We start from the raw sequence: 23,468 nt of genomic DNA on the forward strand, positions 1-23,468 counted from the left end.
AGTGACACAAAAATTTTCTTCTCTGAAATTGTCTCCTTTCACCTCCTTTCCTGCTCTCTAGCAATGTTCTGTCGTCTGCTTTCGTCTCCACTTTCTGCCCCCCCCCCTTCCCTTCCTTTGCCCCTCTCTTCTGGGCTCCTGACTCTTTCTGCAACCTTTCTACTGCCACACCCCTGATCTTCTGGTAGGAAAGATCTACACCTAGCCTTCTCGGACAAGGGCAAAAAATCTCGGAGGTCGCTTGTGCAAGTTGCACACGTTAAAGATCCCTTGGTGGTCCAAAATTGATAAGAGTAGGCTTCGGCCGCCACCCGCGCAAAATTCAAAATTTCCTACCAACTGAAAATGTTTAATATGTCCCTTGCGCTCATATGCCCTTATGCATTTGCGAGTGCCGTAAAACACCTACCAACTTCCCCCCCCCCCAAAAAAAAACCCCAACAACTAAACTAAAGCTGAACCTGCTCTAACAGGCTTTTTTTCTGAAACAGAATTCGATGTTGTTCCTATCTAACAGCCACCTGTATAAGACAATCGCCCGTATCAAAGGCCAATTCCCATTTCCTCCCTTCAATATTTTTTACATTATAATGACACTGTAAAATGGCCACCTGTCTCATATGGCCTCTTTTCTCCTCAACAATGGGTGGCCGTCTTATTAAGCAGTTTCGACCCTATATGTAGCCTTCTGCATTTTGACCATCCTTAAGATGCAGTACTTCTTTTGGCAGCAAAGTATTGTAGCCTTTTATGGGGGGCTACTGTTCAAATTTTAATGTAAGTAGAAAAATGACTTGTTGTCTTATTTAAAAGTCTATTGGTGGGTGGTTGGCTGGTGCTCTGGTGTGGTTAGCTCCTTCTTTCCTATCAAACATCTATCATCCTTATCTCTCCTTTTTTGTGTATGTTACTCTCTTATAACACATCTATTCTTCGGTACTTATATGCAGCTTATATGACCTTATTGTGTTGCAAGCTCCGTAAAACTCTTACTAAAACTACTAAAACTAAAAGAGTCTATATCGACTCTACTATACGCCATTTTGAAAAGTGACGTACGGCAAAGGCTTACTCTGAGCAGTGGTTATTTGTTTGTACATTTTTCAAGTGAAATTTTGCTGGGATAGTGTATATATATTTATTTTATCTTAGTTTTCGTAGAGAAATAGTATCAATAAATTTTTCTTTTCTTTGCTTTTTTTCTGAAACAGAATTCGATGTTGTCCGTGTATATCTCCATGGCAACACCAACTGACTTCAATGTGTGGAAAACAGTGGCCAAATGTCTGCACATCTGGGACTTGGACGTTCGAGGTTTTCACAAGAGCATGTGGCGCCTTTTCCTCAAAGGTCACCCAGTGCTTATAATCGGCAGTCCCGCATCGCCGTACTCTGATTCTAAACCGGCTGGGATTGTGCCAATTACTGCTGTAAAAGAAGCAGGAAAAGAGAAAAAGAGATAGCATACAAAGTAATGTTGTTGATCAAATATTTATTTGTTGCAATGTCTTCTGAGCTTGTTACTTCTGTAAAGTGAAGTCTGTAATGTTGAAAAAGATGAATATTTTGATCACATGTGGAATCTTATGCAACTTGACAATGGGTCAAACGACATGAGTCGAAAGGACTGCTGGTTTGACAACAAAAACATTAGGGTGGAAAGTGTGAAATTAATTTTTTTATTGCAGAGGAAAATCGTGGTTAGATGATAAACAAAAGGCCTAAACAAACAAATCCAGCTGTTTCAGGCTGGTGACTCTAAGCAGATTTTGTGACTGTTTCTAAATCATATGACTTGTTGAAAGTTTGTATTTTAATAGCGTAGTGATATTCAGCATTTCAGGACTTTCACTCACTCAAGAATATTTCAGTGAATGATAATTTCATCTGTTTCTTGTAAAAGGATTTATTATATGTTTTAAAGGTACCTCAGAAGAGTAACATTGCTGCAGAGTATTTTTCCCCTGAAGCTAGGAGAGAGAGAAGTAAAAGAGAAAGACATGAAGAGATTGAAGGAGAGAGAGAGAGTGAAAGGGAGAGAAAGAGGGTGAAAGAGAGAATGAAAGACAGAGAGAAAGGAGAGGAGGAGTGAGAAAGTATGAGGTCAAGTAAACTTTTTGCGCTGCGGTGATTGTTGATACGATAAAAGTTTTGGAGTGGGTTTTTTTCATGTGTTGATCAGTTATATATGTGGAAAAAATCTTGTGAGCAGTAAATTTTGCTAAAAGAGAGGCCACTATTAGAAAAACCTTTTTGAACTTATTTTCAGAGGGTATTTTCAGATTTTTCTACTCTCAGAAATCACCCCTTCAGCTTTATGGCGTGACGTTGTGCCCTTTTGAGAGTAATCGCTACCTCATAGTCTCATGCTGTGTGTAGCCCTAGGAAGTTGAAAATAATAGCGACTTGATTCTAGAAGCTGATAGTCTGCATGTGGAAAGAAACCAAATTTTACAGTTGAGTTATACTGCTGTTTTCTCCCCCTCATGCTTAACGTTATGTTTTCTGATTACCAGTAACAGAGACAGTGCAAAATCAATAACCTTTTTTTTTTCCAGAAGCAGGAACAAAAATAGTAGCTTTTTTTCCTGCCCCCCCTGCGAAAAATGATTGTGTTGCTCATAGATTTCTTGAACTTGGTCATCGAAATGTTTCTCAGGTTTCATAATGGTTGTGTGCTGAAAGTTGTTTGCTAAAGGCCGGTGAATAACACAACTTAAAGTTATGGTCTTGACATTTATATATTTAAATGCAACGACTCACTAAACTATTGGTGCTGAATGGATGTTGATTTGGAGAAAGAAAAATGATTGTTTGTATGAAAATGACTTAATGTTGCTTGTACTGCATGCTTTAAATGTTTTCCTTTTTGTTTATTAGAAGGTAAGCCTGGCTTAACCACAAACTGTTAATTCCACTGTTAATGTAACCAAATCAGGAGTGATTTGATTGGCTGAAAATCATAATTTTGTATTCCCAGCTCCCACTCACAACATTACTTTCCTATAGTGGCTAAAAGAATGTGTTCCTTTACAGTTAAGAGATTTGTCTGAATCCTGTTCTCTAAGTGGATCCATATCTCTTAAGCCAAGCAGCAAGTACTGTCACTTTGAAACACATGGTTGTATAAATACAGAATTTTAACCATATGAGCCCAGCATCAGGGCATGAACCTTCAGTGCACGTGCAGCTGATATCACCAGGGACAACTGCCAGATTTACATCAGCACATGTGTAATGTTTATCTTTTCATTTGAATTTGATCTATTATTTTGTTTTTTCACTGGAAAGGTCATTATCTTATTCTTAGCACCCATGGGGTTTCACACTGACACTGATTGCTGCAAATAGTTTCTGAACAATTTTTGTGATGTTACTCCTTTTCCTAAATAATAAACATGGCTCGTCCTGTGGACTTGCTGCGAATCATCAAAACCGAATCTCCATTGATGGAAATCCTCAACGTTTTGTTGAAAATATGTTTTCTTTCTCCCAGATGTTTGAATTTGTGCATGATTATTATCTATGTTTGTTTAGTGAAAGTCATTTTCTTGCTTTTGCTGTCTTCCTGGTTCAGTTTTCATTTTGTGGTTTTGTTTGGTTGTCCTTTTGACTTAGGACAAACTCAATCATATTCTTCTATTTTTAGTATAATTGTAGCTTAGACAGGACTGTTGTGTTTGGATGAAAGCGCATGAGTTTAGGTATAAATGCAGATCATTAGTTTGCATAGATGTCGAGAGAAAATGCCACCTACTGACACAAAAGTTTTGTGCAATAATGAAAACACTTTTAAGTATCTGAGTGTAGAAGAGATGTATATATAATGTAGTAACTACTTTTCTGGCTTTTCTTAAAGTGATATAAGCGGATAACTGCATTTTTATATGTTATTGCAGTGACAAATTTGTGCTATTGCACTTTTCGGTTGTTTTTTTTCCTATTGCTACTGACAGTATGTGAGATTCAAAAGGGAAAGTGGTTGGAGGGAGTCACTAGTACCTTGCACATCTATTGTTTGGGCCTGCTATATCAATTTGTCTATCTTGCTTTTTTCCTGCACTTAATGACTAATTTGCCTTAATGTGCTCCACCTTACTCAAACTAAAATTGAAACAAAAAATCATTGCTGTTTCATACTACAAATCCTTTACATTTTATCTATGAGGCTTGTCTTTCTGTCTGATTCATTGGGCTTATTTCTCCATCAGTAAATATGTCTTTTGCCCAGATGAGTTTGTATATAATGAATTAAAGCTCCTTACCACTCTTATTTCACTTTTGCTTGAGTTGCAATGTGGATAATCGATGTTATTTTTTATTTTTACTGCAAACGCTTCTACTCTCTAGGGCAGGATGTTTGACTAGTTACACCCAAAGGTAACAAGTTTCAGTCAGTTAGGTATTGCTGATGTTTTTAGAAAAAGTTTACTTTAAACAAAATTTTCATGGGGGTCTTTTTATTTGTATTCTTCTTCTTTTATTTGGTCCCTAAATTGGTATCTTCTTACCATGTTTTTGAGTCTTCAATTTACTTTAAGGGAAGACGAGAGGGGACAGAATCGACTGTAAATCTCTTTGATTTGTTTATTTGCTGCTTCTCCGTTACCATTCGAGATAGATGATAAAAGTGTAGAAATAAGAATGGTGTGAACTAATGTGTGTGTGTGTCAAAAGCTGATCATTCCATTTTCTATTGACACATAAATTGTTTGTTGTCTATGGTTATATGATTTTGGCCTTGACCACAAAGCTTCCATCTACAACAGTACTGTATCGTAGATGGAAGGTTGTGGCCATAGGCCTTAAACAAATGTTTGCTCTTTCCGGTCATGAGAATGCGATAATACTGCTGTACTGTGTTGGCTGTTGGGGTTTATTAAGAACAATGTTATGTCTTTCCACTACAGGGGATGATGTGGAGAGGTTAAGAGTAGGAGATGTTAGCCAGGAAATTTTGCTTGTACATGGATTTTTTTTTTCTTTCAAATCATGGTTCTATCATGCCAGCTAGCTATTCATAACTGAATTGGACAAAGCTTGTCTGTATTCAGAATATAACTTTTCTTTCTTTTTTTTTTAAAAGAGGAAATCACTGAACCGTGTCAATAGTAAGTGGTACCTGTACACTGAACCCTAATCCTTTTTCTGTGTTTTTCTGAGACATAAAGGGGTAATTTGCTGTGTACGATTGCATGTTGATCTCCAGACAGCAACTCTATATGTTGGTCTCTATATCAACGTGGCTGCACCCGTTCTTCTTGATGCTGTAAGCTAATTTTTTTTGTCTTTCAAATAGATCTGCTTTGAAGAAGGGTGTTTAGTGGGTTGGGTTGTTCTGTCATTGCACTAGTCATTTGTACAGGGTAGGTGTTGTTGGAAATGCTTTGAGGCGTGGTTCAGTGTATACAAACGTTCGAGAGTTTCTGTTTAGGAGTGTTCTTATGTCATAATATATTCTTGTACTGCCAGTTGTTGTAATCCTGAGCAGTATACTGAAGGTGTTACCAAAATGTAATTGCTCCTGAATTTTTCAAATAATTGCAGATGGAAGGAATTACATTTTTTAAAAGCAATTTTAAAGTTTCCATCAGTGTTCATCTTCAAAATGTCAGCCATGTCATGTGGTTCTTATAGTTGATAAAAATGGCTGACTCATCAAGAACTTTGTAGTTTGGATATTTTCGTACCTTCAGATTAAATTGTGATGGATTTTTTCTACTTTATTTTCCATGTGTGAGAGCGATGCCTTTGACAGCCCTTAGACTTACAGTTACAGAAATATTTTGATATTGTTCTTTCATGAACTCTGTGTACCACCAGAACATGATAGTCTAACTTACTCACGAGGTGTCTTACCTTTCTCTTTAAAGTTTTGTTTTATTTATTTATGGCAATCATTCGTCTTGTGTCATGAAAACACAACAACTGCTTCCAGGTTTTGAACAGATCTTAAAATTGCTAAGGATGCAAAGATGCTTATTAACCACCTCAAACTGTGCTAGATGTTAAATCCAGCTTCCTTTCTGCTTTCATTTTTTTGTAAACCATGTTTCATCTTGTGATGTCCTCCTTACTGCTGTTAACTGAAGTCTTTACTAGTACCTCAAAGCTTTTCATCGCTATGTTCAGAGCGATTGAGAAGCTTTTAGGTGAACCATGCTTTTTGACTTCCATTATTGTATGAGTCACTTTTCTGTCTTCATGAAATACAGAATCTGGCCAAGCTGAAATGACTGGAACAATTGGTATGGTTGGGTAATCGGCATTTCATGGAGCAAGAAAAGCAAATTGCAGTGCAAAATATATTTTTCTCCATCTGTTCAGCTGTTGTCGGTCCAGGTATATATCTGTTGTCGTGATACACTCCATTAACAGGAAATAAAGATACAGCAAAGCTATGATATAATGTACCCACTTCCAACCAGAAAGTGTGTGTGTGTGTGTGTGTGTGTGTTGCGTGCGTGCGTGCGTGCGTGCGTGTGTTGCTAAGTATGCTGCTGCAGTGGTGAGTCACTAAATTATGCTAGGGCTTGATACCTGGAAAGAATTTGTGTGTGTGTGTGTGTGTGTTTGTGTGTGTGTGCATGTGCGTGCGTGCCTGCATGCGAGTTGCTAATGTATGCTGCTACAGTCTAGTGGTGAGTTACTAAATTATGCTGGGACTTGAAACCTGGAAAGAATTTGTCTCCAAATGAAGGCTATGTCTGGAGTGAGTACTATTAAGCATTTACTATATGTTGTACATATATATATATATGAACACTCACTTTTTTTATCCATATATTAAATCACAAAATATATATATATATAAATATGTTGCTCAGCTCATATCATGTAGGGGCCTAAAGTTCTAAACCAGAGAATCCTCATTGAGTGATACACAGGCAGACTTTAAAAAACTATGACCAGCACTCTGTTTGATGAAATGAATTTTAAAAATTCCTCTCTGTTTTATTGTCTCTCAGCTTCGACTCCTTTGGTTTGTGGATTTCGGTCTCAAAATGCTTGTTACTGGTTGTGGTTGTTGAAGACTAAATTTATATTCCTTTATGTATGGTTTAACTGGTTTTGAGACACCCTGTACCCTATTTATGTACATTTGGAATGTACTTTGTACTCACCTCATCAGTCATTATTCATTTGCATAATCTGTGTATTCAGTCGTTGTTTGAAAATTAAGAACTGTTTTTTGCACCCAATTTTGATTATTATTTCCTATTGTCAAAACATCTTACAAGCGTTATAGTAGTTTTACTATGTGCTATTTTTGTGCCAGTTTTATTCGTCTGTTGAATTCAGAAAACACTTCTCTTGTTTCCACAATCATTCATATTGGCAGGCACTTAAGCACATATGCTCACATACCCACACGTACACATGGATGCACTTACACGCACACATACAAATATATAACCATACTGTTATGCCAAATTTACTTATGATTCTCTGACATAATTTCCTTTCTACGCTTTTTAAGGCAAATGAGATATAGGCTTATATGTATATATATATATATATATAGGGATGAGTCGTATTAACTTTCCTTTCTATCTTTTAATTTTAATCATCCGGAAAGGATAATATTAATTAAATTCACTTTGATAATCACAAACATGTATGGCATATGTGTTTTTGTTAGTAGAACTTGCCGAGGTAAAAATCTCTCAGACTTTCTCATAATAAACTGCTATGTTGTTGACCAATTTGTGGAAAAATTTTATCCAACACTGAAGAGGATTAAAAACTCACTCCCTTCTGAAAATTCAACCTGTTTATAACAAAACTTTCTGTTACCATGAAGGCTCAGAGATACGAATTATGCAGCTCTGAATTTGAAATAAAAATCTCTTAAAATTGATCCTTTGAAAGATAAAATCGTTTGCTCTGGGAATTAAGATGATGAAGAACGGACTGCATTGGTTGGCATTAATTTAAAGTGTGACTCCTGTGACATGAGTAAGAAAGGCAGAGGTTTCTTACTCAGATTAAATCCAAACCTCGCTCTAGCTTGTATTTGTTTTTGATAAACCCTGTTAGTCTTGAACTGCTGGCTAAAACTTCTCATTAAGAACCATACCGGTACTATCCCACTTTATGACACGATACGGATAATGACTGCAATGAGTGATGTGTGCACAGAGGAGGAGAAAGAGAAGAAGGGATAAAGTTGAGCACGGATAACTCAAACGTATCAGGGATGGACAAATGTGTTTGACATATCCATAATTTGGGTTAACAGAGATAGATATTAAAGAGATATCGGTCAGAGAATGTCAAACTGTGTAAACTATCTGTGATTTAGAGTTTTCTGTGTTTGTGTTATGCGTGCCCAACTGTTTTTAGGTGCATGAGTGGATGATGTCATGGATGGGGAACAAAAAAGGGTAGTCATTTGGTCTCCTCTTTCTTCTTCCAAAGGCCTTAAATGTTTTTTGAACTATGGAAAATACATGTAAATACAGTTTAGCTTGCATGTATAGGGAACACACACATTGCGAACACACACACAGCAAAAATGCACATAGTGATCAGATATTCAAGTTCCCAATTTAAAAAAAATACATGTATATTCTTTGTATCAAAAACACGTACGTACAGTGCACAGCAAAATTCATGAAAAAATGTCCATGTCCTGCAGGTTTTGCTGTGTGCTTATTAAATATTAGACTATATTGCAATGATTAAAGCTGTGCGTAATATTATTATCATACTATTTCTCCATTCTTTTGTATGACTGAGTTTTTAAAAATGCATTTTCTCTTTTCCAAGCCAAAGATATTGAACATGTTCTGCAAATTTATGCTTCTAGCATGATTTTTTAAAGCTTTTGATTTGTTTTTGGTTTTGTGGCTTCGTAGGACACTCTGTTATATCTATTGATCTCCTCTCCCTTTCTTCAATCTCCATTTTGACTGATACACAGATGTACAGACATGCATATCTATATAGATACCAGTCCACATTCCCGTGCATAGATATATGCAGGCAGACATTCTAAAAGATGTGTATTTTAAATACACTCTTTATTACCGTAACCATACATGCACGTCAGTGCCCACATGCACCTATAAGTACACAAACAAATTAATACAGATTTGCCCCCCCCCCCCCCCCTCTCTCTCTCTCTCTCTCTCTCTCTCACACACACACACACACATGGGCACTTTATGGTATAATGCACAAACATGAGCACATTATATTCAGTTCTCTTGAACATGTAAAGAATCCATTTGTTTGAAATAGCCTTGGGAAGGACATTGTTCTTTCCTTGTTCATAATGAGTCTCTTTTTATTATTACTTTAGATTAAGTGCACAGTCCCAATTGAATTCATTTGATTGTGTTGGGGCCAACCGTAATTTTTCTCCATAAACAGGCAAACACCACCATTTTGGCACAATTTGACATCTCTAAGTTCAGTTTTGACCTTCAAAATGAAACATGTCTGTTTTTCAAAGTCACGATTTGAATCACTTATATTGTACCAAAGTAGCAGGTTTTGCCCCTCCATAGGGGAAAAATCTTATTGGCCCTGATACAATTTTCATGAATTCAATTGACTGGGCGCGCTGGGAATTAATAATTAAGAGCTCGCCTATGCTTGTATCCCGTTTTTTTCCCAAGGCTTACCAAGTCAAAATGAGAATATATTACCATCTCATGTGATGAAAACCGTAAACGAAAAGTTGTTCTCTTTCTTGAAATGAAAATCTTGAGTATGAGATGAAAGTTTCAAAGTACAGTCGAACCTGTTCAAGAGGACCGCCCATTGACGAGGAGAAAAATTGTCATCTTAGGCATGTGGTCCTCTTGGGCAGCGTCTTTATAATGTAGAACAAAACACAAGGGGGAAGTTTTGGTCGTTTTTACAGATGATTGCCTTGGACACGTGACCGTTAAAACAGGTTCGACTGTATTTCCACTTGATACGAAACTGAATGAAAAAAATGTCAACGATTTTTTAAATGAGAATTATGTGTACAAGATGAAAGTTTTGGAGTATATGTGCTCGTTTCTTGCATTTGAAAATTAGAATGCAACTTGAATTAAGTAAGCAAAAATCCCACAAACCATGTTGTTCAGTGTAGATGATGTCGGTGCTGGCATTTAAAAAATCCTTTTACTTACACACTTACATTGTCAAGACAACTTTGATGATCATCCCATAATATATTTTAATCACAATGCTGGTCTTATACATTGATGAAAACAGCAAGAAAGAATGGAAGGAAGAGTTAAGGAAATGGAAAGAGATGGTAGTTTGTGTGTACAATGATGTATGGTTTCTGTGAGCGTGTTTCTCTGAAGGTAGAAGTGACTGGTGTGGTTTATATCTCTCTTACTCCTAGGTAATCCTGTGTAAATCTTGCTTATATACTATGCGATTCCTAAGAAGTAAGAAATTTGTGAAAGGATTATGTGTGTCATGTGGATGTAGCTTGAGGTTTTATATACGATACTTGTACATGATGTTTATGTGAAAGGTTATCTCAAATAAATGCGTTGTATGCACTCAGCACATTCATGTCTTGATGGTGTGATAATTATAACAATAAAATGATGATGATAATAATAATAATAATAATGATAATTGCATTTATATAGCGCGTATTCATGCTCAATGCGCTTTACAAGTATTATTACCCTAGTAGACCAGATAACACTCAGAAACATTCTCAACTTTCCAGGAAGCATGGAGTTATGCGCTCGAACACTAGGAAACTGACAAGATCTTTCGACATCTATAGTTGGGTACCCATACTCACCTACCTATGTTAAGCAAAGAAAGTTGTGTAAAGTGCCTTTCCCAAGGTTGCAGTGTGGCCCCTGATGGGGTTTGAACCCATCAGCCTAACTAGTATATCACTGACGCCACCTCTATAGATAAGAAGTTCTTCCTTCTTGAGTAGGTGAAGCCGAACCTATGTAGTTCAAGGCAAGCAAATTCAGCCAGGGACTGGATCTAACATCCACACATGGATACCCAGATTATGATATGACAGTGTTGGTTTTGAAATGTGACAGGTTTGATCAGAACAATTAGAAGATGACGATGATTGGTTATCTATCACTTTCATGAAGAAGCCCATTAGGACGCTGAACATATTATTTTACCATGTCATAAATATTCAGATACTTGAGATCCTCATGTCCCTACACTTTTTTTGTTAGGTTTTCTTATCATGCTCATAACACTAACAGAGATGATGATGATAATGATGATGATGATGACAACGATTATTAAGCCTTGGATCCAACGTCCATCAGGATACTCAGATGACGAAATGGTAGTGGTGGTGAGGTCATCTGTAGGCAGTGAACCTGCCTTTCATCTTCTTAAAATTTGGTCGGTGTGGTCACAACACAACGATTTATGAAGCATCATGATATGGGCGGGGAACTCTGTTAGAATTGAAAACCATACATATTTGGTGGGGGACATTGCTTGGAGTTGGTGGAGCTCACTGGTTCCCAATCCCAGTTCGCTTAAGATCCCGCATTTTCCTTGCTCCCGAGCACCGGGATCTTAGGCAGAGACTACTGTACATTATCACGATCTTTTCTGCTCACCCACCCATCTGTTTAGGCTCTCCGAATAGGTTGCTCTGGGTCAGCCCCTGCCTCTTGCCCTGTTTTGCCAGTGAGAGCTGAATGTTCAAGGCCTTTATGTCTCTATTCAAGAATCAAAAGAACTGCATTTGTCTTTGCTCGATTGTTTTATCAGCGAATGGTCCTCATGGCCTTCTTCAGGTCTGTGGTGTAGCAGTTAGGCGCTTTGCTGTCGCACGAAGGAGACCCAAGTACGATTTCTGAGTGTAAAGAAATTTTTTATCAAGTAACTCGGTCTTTCTGCTCAGATGTTGTATCCCTCTCAGCATGGGTTGGCCCTGACAGCGACAGGCAGAGTCAGAAGCCCACCTTCTAAAGGATCTAAATTGTGTCAATGGGAGCGTAAAAGACACGTACATTAAAATTTTAAAGATACAGCAAACTGCAAAAATTGTGTGTGTGTGTGTGTGTTTGTGTGTGTGTGTGTTTGTGTGTGAGCGCGCACATTTGTGGAAAAAAAAGAGGGGGGTAGCATTAGGCATCGCTTGCTCTAAGAAACACCTCTCACTTAATTTTGGTAAAATCAATATACATATATAAATATCTAGGCTAATACTCCAATAACAGGTGCAGCCTGAACATTTTTCTTGTCCTGCCAAAAGTATATACTTTCTTTGCCTTTGAATCGTTTAGTTGGGCCTAGTTCCCTTCATACTTAATTAAAAAATATAAAATGCTACACTGAGTTCTGTATACGGATTTTATATTAAATCCAGTAAAAGCTTCGACTCATGGAGCATAAATGGAGAAGCAAATTCCAGTGGTATTCAAACTCAAACCTGCATGAACTATAAACTTACCAGTATCTTTGTTATAGCAGGTAAGGAGCGAAAAGGGGGTGCGGGAGGGAGTGGTGTTCAAACTGTCTGCTGATATTCCAACAAAAAAGGGACAATGATTGTATGGTTAGATGGTGGTGCGAAATCTACCCTGAGGCTCAATTCACATTAACTGTTTCTGTAACTTACCCCTTGAAACTAAGAGCTCCTCACTCTCTCATCACTATCAGGTTTTAAGTAATCAAATTAACAGTTTTTGGTTTTTTTAAGTGACAGGCTCTAGGTGAACAGGATATTGGAAAAATGCAGACATGCAGATGGACGGCAACTGTAAGTTTGAACATTTTGGAGATGAACCTGGCATTTGGTTCTGTTTTAATTGGTAATCAGTCCCCCATAAGAAGGTTGCCTTGTTGGGTGCAGATACATGTGCTAAAAATACAAATCCACAATGTAAATGTTTCCTCCCCAAAATGAAAGAAAACATGACGTCTGTATTTCAACTTTTCTAAACTTATTTTCTACATAGAAACTGGCTGTTCAAAAGGCTTTTTTAATTAAAAAAAGTTACATTTACATTCATAGCTTAAACACAGATTGTGGGCTAGGAATTCATTTCAGGTTGAAATGAGAAATAATAGAGGTTTAACCCCAAAATGAACATTATAAGGTTATTTAAATTTAAGAGGCAAGATCTCTGAGTTTGACGTCCGTCTCCAAAAGGACTGAGTCAGATAGGAAATTTGTGTAAAGTGTCATTCCCAAGGACACAACATTCGACCGAGCTGAGGCTTGAATCCCCGAATCTGTAATCTCCCAAATACAAGTTCGGTTGCCTAACCACTAGGCTAACGACTCCCATCATTCCCAGTTACTTCTCCTCTTCTTTGGAGCACATATATAAAAAATCTAGACTCGTCGAGTTCTCTAATTGAAACTAACACACTTAATACTCTTTCTTTAATATATAGAAAAAAACTATTAAAAAACATAAAAATTATTTCATCTTTTAATCAGACGCTTTGCAGAAAGTCATATGAATTGTCCGTCATATTAATCATTTGTGATGATCGCAAACATCCATCTCCATATATGAAGATAGAGACAACAATCGTATGATCCATGAAACTTTTCCAGGAGAACATGATGCAAAATCAAAATCACATTACATGAACCTCACTCACAGGCTCAGATCAAACACACAACAACTGGAAAAAAATGATTCCTCACAGTGACCCAAAGTAATCACAATGAGGGCATTAATTATCTGAATATATATATTTTGAGAATCATTCAAGATGTTACAAAAATTGTTACATAGAGAGGTAATTATCAGTTCACCCAAAATCTTTGTCCAAGAATACAGACACAAGTGTAAGTGTAGCAGAAAGTGCAGAACATTGTACATCAGTAAACAATTCACTTCACAATACCTCTTTCCTCCATCCTCTTTCGCAGATTAAATAGGAACTCTTGTCCTAGTGCTACAGCTTGAGAATCTGTCTTATTTTTCTATGTTCACATGTACAGTACAGACACTTTTCATGAAAAGAATTCCATAGTAACCTCTAAGCAGCACGCTCAACGCCTGATGAGACTAACATGTACTAATTTGTCAAATCATTCATATACAGTGGAGTCGGGTAAAACTGAAGTCAATGAAACTGACAGATTTTCTATGGTTTAGCGATCAAAAAGTGAAAAAAAAATTCTGCAATTCTATTTGCTCTCAATTTGCCACCGTTTTCCGATTAACCGTACTCGGTTAATCGCTGTTTTTGGATTCACCTCTTTCCGTTTTAGCCAACTCAACAGTATTACAATACTTCCACACAGACTACTGCAGCACTTATATAATTCCTGCAAAAGGAACAGAGCACATCACAATTAATATTATTATTCTACACAAAGACAGATAGCTCTTTTTTAAGAGGTGTAAGGAGACAAAAATGCCGAGTTAGTCCATGCCTTGAGCAGCCTATATACACATTGTCATTATCATCTTTGCCCTTTCTCCCCCCCCCCTGTCGGAGTACAGGCCACTTGAAGTGTTTAAAGTTGTACAATGTTTTGCTACTTTAATAAATACACAATAACATTCGCTATCACACACATTGACAATGATGTCCACACACCAAAATATCACTCTCAAACAGAACTCCATCTTCACAGTTCCATTTTCCCCTGGTATAGATAAATTATGAAAAAGGCCGTTTCAAACACAGAAAGGGCCTTCCTAATAAACAAGCCTTGTCTTTCGAGTCAGCCAGAGCACAGTTCAATAAAGTGGACGAGAACCCACAAAAACCCTTTAAACTCCCCAAACAACCCAAATTTTAAGAGCACCCCACATCGGATTTGACCTGTAGTAGCCCGCACAGCACTTCAGTACACTATAAATTGGGAATTAAAACGAACCCACTTTCCTTAGAATCACTGCCAGCAACACAAATAGAAGAAATCATACAAGTCACAGCTGAGAGACTCATCAAGGGTAAAAAGGTCTTCCCATATCCCCATTGTACTGTACTAGAACTAAACTTTTACAAATATTTGAAACTATATAACAGTACAGGAAACAGTAATGCCTTATCTATATAGGGTCCAGCTTGCTACACTCAAAGACTTTTTCAGAATTCATGCAGTTGCAGTCAGTGTCATTACCAGGAAACCATGGGGGGAGGTATCTAAATAAAGAGTCAAGTCGATGACTTCAAGTTTGCTCTAAATTAAAGAAAAACATTACATAACATCAAACATATTTAGGCTAACAATCTTCAGATCTTTCATCAAACGACTTCCATACTGAAATCTTGCAATCTTAATAAACACCCTGTCATAATTATAAAAATGCACCTATAGACCAATAGTACAGGATGTTTTAAGAGTTTCCATTTTTGATGAAACGACAATGCTGAGAACTGTCCCACTTCATTACCATAAGAGTCAGTAAATACAAGCTGAAACTGTTTTACGTCACAACCACATAACTAACATCCATTTCGGAAGCCTTCTGCTTTGACCCTGCAGGAAGGGGCCAAACCAAGCTGTGTGGAATATTTCATCATGGCAGACAAACAGAGAACTTGATAAAAACACTTTCCCCAGCTGGGAAGTGAACTTGAAATTTTTTGCCTGCAAGACAAAGGGCCCAACCGTTAAACAACATACACCAGAAAAAATCACATCTTTTGTGATAGCTCAATAACCAAATCCCAAGTCCATACAACAGTTTCTTATCCTTTTCCCTACCAGTGAAAACCAGTGAATGAATTATTCATCACAAAGATGTTTCACAATACATGGAAAATTTTTAGACCACCCTTTATATAAGAAAAGTATTCCATGACATATGGAAACTTTTAGACCATCCTGTACATATAAATGTGACAACAAAAAAAGATACAATTGATCATTATATCATTATCCAAAGAGGAGAAACCGCTCTACGTGAACTGTGAGTGCTTGATTTCATCTTCAACAGTGGGAGGGTGTTCCAGCACAGTGTCAATAAGGCCAAACTCCTGAGCTTCTTGTGGGGACATGAATCGATCACGCTCCATACTTCCCTCTGGAACAAAAAAGATGTTGAAAATATTATGCAGACTTAAATTAACATTGGAAAATACAACTCACACCCCCCCCCCCCCCCCAAAAAAAAAAACACGTGTATGGCAAGAACACTTGATGGAGCTTCCAGGTTGTAAGTCCCCTGACAGCATCTCTTAAAAATTACAGCAAAAAATGAATCCACTTTTCATCAGGTGAAGTTACTTTCAACTACTGCATGTGGCTACCACACAGTTATTGAGGCACTTGGCTGATCTGATAAGATTTGAAGAGTCAATAGTTTGGAGGTCCAGATTTTTCCCTTGCTTTTCCTTTGACATTTCCATTTAGCCATGCATCATGTTTTGGGCAAAACGTGTAGTGTTTTTAGAAATAAACTACATTGTGTCTAGTCAGATATGTACAAACAAAATTATATGCCTGCCTCCATTGACATGAAAACTCAATTAAGCATTCCCCTAGATAGCCCACATAAATGACTCATTACCAAATAGGAGAAAACCTGCATACCATTCATCATCAATATCATCAAAAGATGGCAACATTTTCTGAAAAGACAGAACTTCCATCTTCCTTGATTTCCAATAAGACGGAAATCCTCCATAAGAGGAAAGAATTTTACCTACGGATGCTACCATAATCATCATGCAGAGGCTTTGGGACCATGGGATAAGTTACCTATCAACTCTATTGGCTGCTTGGTGTGCCTGACGTAGAGTCTGTTGATTTGCCTCTTCAGCTTCACAATTTCCTCCGCCTGAATCTGTATATCAGTGGCTTGACCCTGTTGAAGGAGATTTAAAAACTAAAAAAACAAGGAGAAGGGGACAGCAGCAGGCCAGGTCAGTTAAAGATATTTAAAATAAAGAAGGATACGGACAGTACAGTTAAGAGGAGAGGACACTATACAAGTCAAATATACTAGAGAAGATGCGTTATAGATAACTATTATGGCCAAAAATTTGTTAATATCATGCGCATGAACATTTTACATGCCACAGGCTTTATGTTAATGTTCAACCATATTTGACATGCAAATGTGTGTTGTAATGTGTGAGTGTAAATGTGTGTATGCAAACTATATGTAAGTTTATATTTTGTGTATCGGAGGACATATTGAAAATAGTATGTCTTCTCTCTCTGATTTGGCAAAAAAATTGGTACACCAATGTGAAAATATACAAGCATGTAAACTTGACCAAAGCATAAATTGAATTAAAGTCTTCAAAAGTCTTTCTGTTCAAAAGTACATGGTCATCAGCATGGTATGATATGAGAAGAAATGATGCACAAGGAGGGGGTGTAGACCTTATTGACAGAGAGTCTTTTAAAATAAAAATCTAAGGACTGAAACATGACTCATAATCAGTCATAAAATATGGATAGCTAGGAATATAAAAATTAATCTTTACTTCTCACTCCTAACTTTACTTGATCCAGAGGCCTGAAAAGTGAAAGAATGAAAACACAATGTGATCCCTATAAGTGACATCTCATAATCTGTAAGCACATCACGAGAGATATTCTGAAATGGCGCACACACCACATTCCAGTGATGCAGACTAAACAGATTTTCACAGAACTGTATGTACGACAAACACTCACAGCAGCCTGGCCTGAAGGTTGGTGAATCATGACACGTGAGTTGGGCAGAGAGTGGCGCATTCCCGGTGCACCTGAGCAAAGCAGAAGAGAGGCCATGCTGCAAGCTTGACCAACACACCAGGTAGCGATAGGAGGCTGCACGTACTGCATTGTGTCGTAGATGCCTAAACCTGCTGTCACAGAGCCACCTGAAGAGAACATGACAAAAATATGTTAAGACTGGTTACCAAATCTCACAGAGAGGACATGTGTACAAATTTTCTATTTATCACCTTTACGATAATCCCAGCTAACCCCAGAGAGGTAAATTTTACAGGAGAAGCAAAAAAAAACCCAACCTATTTTGTGCAGCAACCTAATGGTCCTCTTTACTTTTAATGTTTTAGGAGCATTTCTAGTCAGAATTCAGACCTATTTCTGACTGAGCATACGAAATGGACAATTTACTACTGATTGATACTTCAAATACTTGGTGGGTTAGTCTGTCTTATCACAAGGGCTATGATATTTATATTGTAACAACCAAAAAAATACAGTATGAATATGTAATGCAACACTCATCAATTTTGCACAGCATGAACATTTTCAAGGAAGCATTAGACAAATTGAATTTGGCAAAACTTTCCTGCACTGAGAAATCACAAACGCAAACAGAAGATTCTATGATCTCATATACCCTTGTGACAATGACAGTATTGTAGAGAAAAACGAATAGCATTATGGACTGAAGAATCTAGTCCACCATCAATGACATTTATATGGTGTAGAAAAAAAGAAAGAAAAAGAAAGCAAACAGTAAAACCCCCCCCCAAAAAACACACTTTCCTACCAGTAAGTGTGAAGATAGGTCAATGTACACTTCATCTTCAATCAAAAGATCTAGAGTTCACCCTCACCCACATCCCCATAAAAAATAAAAACCACACTCAGAAACTAAATGACAGACCAGGACTATTGATGTACATGTGGATTGGTTTCTTGCTGCTCTCTGACTGAAGGAAAAGCAGCTGGGCAACCACCAGGCTCGACATCTCATCGTGAATCTGATTGGAGAACAGAGCAAAAAGATTAGAAGTCTCAAAAACGAGATTTTAACAAATCATTGGGAGTCTATAAAATGTTTAACTCTTTCCAGACGTAGTTTTTTTGGGGTCTAGACATAATTAACTTGTGGCTCGATCTGGCTATGCAGGTGGTGTACAAAATAACTTCATAGAAGCATAACCATCACTCAAAACGTAACATATGATATATCAAATTGAAGGAAATTGAATGAGGAATACATCCCAATATGAAACAAGGATTAATTTTGAGCATAATATGCATTAAAAGGGTTAGAAATGGCGATGGTGATGAGAAAAATACATTTTGATGGAAAAAATTACATTCACCAAACATGTGAAAGCAAATCAGCATAGCTATCTTATCATATACAGGCCAAGAGCAAAAAAATCCATAAATTTCTGACTGCGCAGCTTTTCATTTGAAAGCAATATTCCAATTTTTGTTTGAGTTATGAAATTTATTCCGAGTCCGGTTACATCGTTTTGTTGATGCAAGACCGCAAGAACTAATTCACTCGTTTTTCCCCAAACCCACACTTTGACAAAGTGAAACGTGATATTTTCGTTTCCTAAATCAAATCCTTTCCGAGTTTTTCAATAGCAATATAAAGTAATTATAAAAGACGGATCGTGTTAAAACGAAACAATACTGAGGCACCCTATCACAGCCGATATATATCGGCAATACGTCCGCGAGGGGTGTGGAATCGCGCCGATATATCGGCGATACGTCCAGAAAGAGTTAACAAAAATTGCTAATTTTTTTCAAGTCTAAAATCAATTGACATTGACTTTCTTGTAGATGGGAGCATAACTTCATGTGAACCAAATATCTCAGTTGATGTAAGGCTAAAAAAGGCTTTCCCAATACATCTGTATACTTCAGCCCCACAAAAGCTGAATGCCTTCTTTCTTTTACCCGACGATAAACAGTTGTTCAACTGCTCCATCAGTATTCCCTCTCCTATGGCAGTCAAATCACATTACATAAATGCAATATCTTGAGGTGTACAACTAATTGGAGTGTCACCAGTATGTGTGCTTTAAAGCAGTCTGATGCTCCGATATTACAAATAATATTAAAGAAAATTTTATTCAATTATGGCAAAAAGTAAAGGTAGAATACTTTACAATAAATCAATAAGACACACATAAGATTTAAAGAATAATTTTACAACTTACAGGTCCCATAACACAGATAATCCTTTCCTTGAGTAGTCTGGAATATATATCGTAAGCTCTCTCTCCTCGTCCTGTCTGCTCAATAACTATAGGAACCATGGGCAGATTTTGGATGACAGATGTGTGTATCATGGCATTTTTCTTTTGGATACTGCATGCTTTCAAAGCAGCCTGAAATGGAAAGAGTTAAGATTTAACTCACAAATCTAAATAAAATCAAATATATGAAAAAAACCAACTTCATTATATTCCAAGTTTCACTGTAGGGTTTGTTCACATATCTGTATCTCAAGAAATGTTTGAAGAACAGTTATACCAGCCAAAACTGACAATATGACAAGGTTAGGTTAAAACATGAGCACCAAGTTTGGTAAATCCTGAAGTGGGTACATTTTGCATCTCTTTGCAGTTCAATATCAAAATATGAGCATCGCTGGAGTTCTTCCTTTTGATATGCTTCCATTAAGTTGAGGGGATAAAAATATGGGGTTGCTGGAATCACTATGCATGACATTGCCCACTGATTTTTAATTGGTTGCCCTCCCCCCTCCACACAAATTAATCACACAAAAAAACTCTACAGTTTCAAACTAACATGAATGGATGGCTCTCTGCTTTCATTGAAAATAAAAAATAAGGCAAATGCATTCATGTTACCAGTATGTCATAAGCCCCCCTGAAACCCCCCCTCTTGGGGCCAAAACCGGCCAATAAAAGTTGCGGGGTGGGACCTACCGAAAAAGTAAACTCTTACGTCTTACCAAAGAGTCTACATAAGAAGAGGGGCCACTTCTCTCTTTGAGCCAATTAAAAAAGTGTCCTCAAAATTCGGTGGCACCCTCTTCGCAAAAGCGCGCCCTTTGCGAACAGAGTTACCCTACTTGAGTTTAAAAAATCAAAGTGAAACTCTAGCAAGTTTTTGAATAAATTTGGGAAGAATGCTTTTTTAAAATGGTTACGCTGACAAAAAAAACAATTCCGGAGGAAAGGGTGATTGTTTTCTTTGTTTAATTTGACTTAAGAATGAAAGACGAGAGGTGATTAAAATTTTAAAAATAGTTAAAAACCCTAAAACTCCGCACTGAACGAACCCGAACTGCTGATGAACAGCAGTCGATCTGCGCACGCAAGGAGGTGCTATTCCTATTCTTCTTCTGAAAAAACTAAAGAGAGCTTCAAAACAGACTGCAGCGCCATCTGAAGCAAGGCCACCTCTATTCTCACCCGGAGTGAGAATAGTGCAGGCGAGTCTTGTGGCTATTCTCACCCGGTGCGCGTTCACCAAATTTTGCGTTCACCCTAAACCACAGAAAAAATTCTACACTGTGATAACGGAAAAATTGTAGAATTCTGTTCCGTGAACAAACGTTCCATTACAACTGTAGCCTACTAAAAGCGTACAATTAAACAATTAAACAATTGTGTCTGTGGGCAGTGGAGAGAGAGAGAGAAAGAGAGAGAGGAGTAGCGCGAGATTCGAGAATTTCCGGGCAAAACAAAATGGCGACCTGCGTAGTTCGGCTCGATTCGAAAAGTTAAATAGCCGTAGCATCTTTGTAGACAACCAAATTAATTTACTTTTGTGTTTTAACATCATTTTTTAACTTTGTTTTGGTCAATTTGATCGTCCACACCGATAGACAGTATTCAGAAAGAGACAGAGAGACTTCCGGGCGGGTGAGAATAGCAACTTTCCTGAAGCAAAGAGCGAACTTCCTGCGGACACTTTTTTGGCTGAGTGGCCCACCTTGTTATGTACTAGAATCTAGATCTATATCTATATTCTAGATCTAGAGACTAGAATCTATCTTTGGTCTTACTTAGACTCGAGATAGATCTACAGTCTATTGTGTAACGTAACACTGCCATGTTAACCCGTTAGATCTAAAATTTAGCTAGATCTAGATCTAAATCCCTTCATCAAAAGAAAAAAAACAACACCTAATCAACAGCATGAACAAAGTTCTTTTCACCTGCACGATACGTCTTGACAACATTTGTATCACTTGAACTTGCAGCGCCTCCGGAGATAATCTGTGTATGAGATGTAGGATTATGAAAGCGAAACTTCAACCAGTAGAGAAGAGGTCAGTGTTGTATCCAGATTTTTGCTCGTTGCCGCTGTGGCAGTATTAGCTTTGAAGAACTAATTATTGTCGTGAAATCTCTTAGGTCTAGAATCTAGATCTAATAATAAACAGGCGTCGTAATAATAATAATTATAATTATGATAATGATAATAATAATAATAATAATGATAATAACAATGATAACAAATCTAGGTCTCTGCTGCTGCTGCTGCTACTACTACTACTACTACTACTACTACTACTACTACTACTACTACTACTACTAGGCCTACTATAACTACTACTAAGCATTTATAAAAATTTGCTCATTTCCCTTAACCAAGCTAATTTTAGCAACTAAAAAGCTACGTAATTATGGGACATTTTACGGCAGTACGCAGAGAAAACCGTGAGAGATTTTTGAAAGATGTGTGTATAGTATGGGGTTTTACGGCACTCGCAACTGCATAAGGTCATATATGGCATATGAGCGCACATTTTTTAAAGAGGCCTTGGAGAGAGAACGCATTAAAGTAATACATTATTTGGGCTTCGGCATGTAAGGTCGAATGCCCAGGTCTGGAGCAGACATAGACATTCGTGGTATCCCACGCTCCCAAGGAGATTAAAAGTAATAAATTAGTTCTAAACTCCTTGCACGCTCCTTATATCTTGTTCTCAGCCATATATCCTAGTGTCATTTTGATCAGCTTGGTTTTCTCATTCTGCTATTTACGTGTTCCTTGTGTACATTGAATGGCAAAACCTTCCGGTAAGCGCGGCTGACGGTATAAGAGGAGGATGTATAATATTAATACGAGGTACCGTTCAACTGTACTCGTAGGCTATATGTAGCCTATACTTAGACTTAGACCCAGCATATTTAGACATTTTGGACGCATAATTTTTTCCTTTCCAGCGGTGTTAAAAATTGAGTTCCTTGTTGATCTTCAAAACGAATAAAACTGTATTTGATCACTCTAAAGGGGTAATAAATATTTCGCTTTGATCTTCCTGATTTTTTTCTTTTTGGATGAATTAAAAATAAACGTATCTTAATAGGCTATATTATGGTGAATGCATAAACTACGGAATAGACTGAAAAAGTGAGTGGCGGAGATTGGGTGGAATAAAGAGGGAGGGGCAGACAGACAGGCAGAGAATTACTGATTGTCAAATGACATGATGCAATATTCTAGCATGTACATAATAATATGTACTTCATTTATAGCTGTCGTAAAATGAATCATGTTCATATATTATGTTCATGGAAAACAAATTAAAGGTCGGTACTGTTGAAGTCTTTCCCAATCTGGGATACTAATGTTGTAAAAATAAAAATAGAAATCTTTCGTTCATCTGATTTCGTTACTTGTTTAATGTTTTTACACAACACAAAAAGTATTCTGAGGGCCGATTTGTTGGGGGTGTCTCAATCATTAGCTAGAAAAACGAGGTGGAAATGTATAATTGAAAGCAAACAATATCCCCATGTCCTACTTTCAGTTATTTATGACAGCTAAGACGTATTCTCTCCACCCCCCTCTCTCTCTCCCTCTCTCTCTCTCTCTCTCTCTCTCTCTCTCT

General features: G+C 37.4%; 2 protein-coding genes across 2 annotated transcripts in view; one reads left to right on the forward strand and one right to left on the reverse strand.

Annotated features, from left to right (window-relative positions):
* Window positions 1–10,523, forward strand: part of LOC101856726 (protein O-linked-mannose beta-1,2-N-acetylglucosaminyltransferase 1) — a gene marked incomplete in the record, with an annotated part of 63,885 nt that extends 53,362 nt beyond the window's left edge. The window contains 1 exon segment of the mRNA XM_013080616.2: window positions 1,212–10,523. Within this exon segment, the coding sequence (XP_012936070.1) occupies window positions 1,212–1,463 (252 nt within the window).
* A 2,861-nt stretch (window positions 10,524–13,384) lies between these two features.
* Window positions 13,385–21,907, reverse strand: LOC101850875 (ATP-dependent Clp protease proteolytic subunit, mitochondrial). Its single transcript, XM_005094988.3, has 6 exons — window positions 21,786–21,907; window positions 19,813–19,983; window positions 18,513–18,609; window positions 17,567–17,754; window positions 16,640–16,745; window positions 13,385–15,962 (listed from the first exon to the last, which is right to left on the reverse strand). Exons 1-6 carry the CDS (start codon window positions 21,807–21,809, stop codon window positions 15,838–15,840), a joined length of 711 nt encoding a protein of 236 aa, XP_005095045.1. The 5' UTR covers window positions 21,810–21,907; the 3' UTR covers window positions 13,385–15,837.
* Between the last annotated feature and the right edge of the window lie 1,561 nt (window positions 21,908–23,468).

The sequence above is a fragment of the Aplysia californica genome, unplaced genomic scaffold (genome assembly GCF_000002075.1).
Source record: "Aplysia californica isolate F4 #8 unplaced genomic scaffold, AplCal3.0 scaffold00093, whole genome shotgun sequence".
NCBI classification, from domain to species: domain Eukaryota; kingdom Metazoa; phylum Mollusca; class Gastropoda; order Aplysiida; family Aplysiidae; genus Aplysia; species Aplysia californica.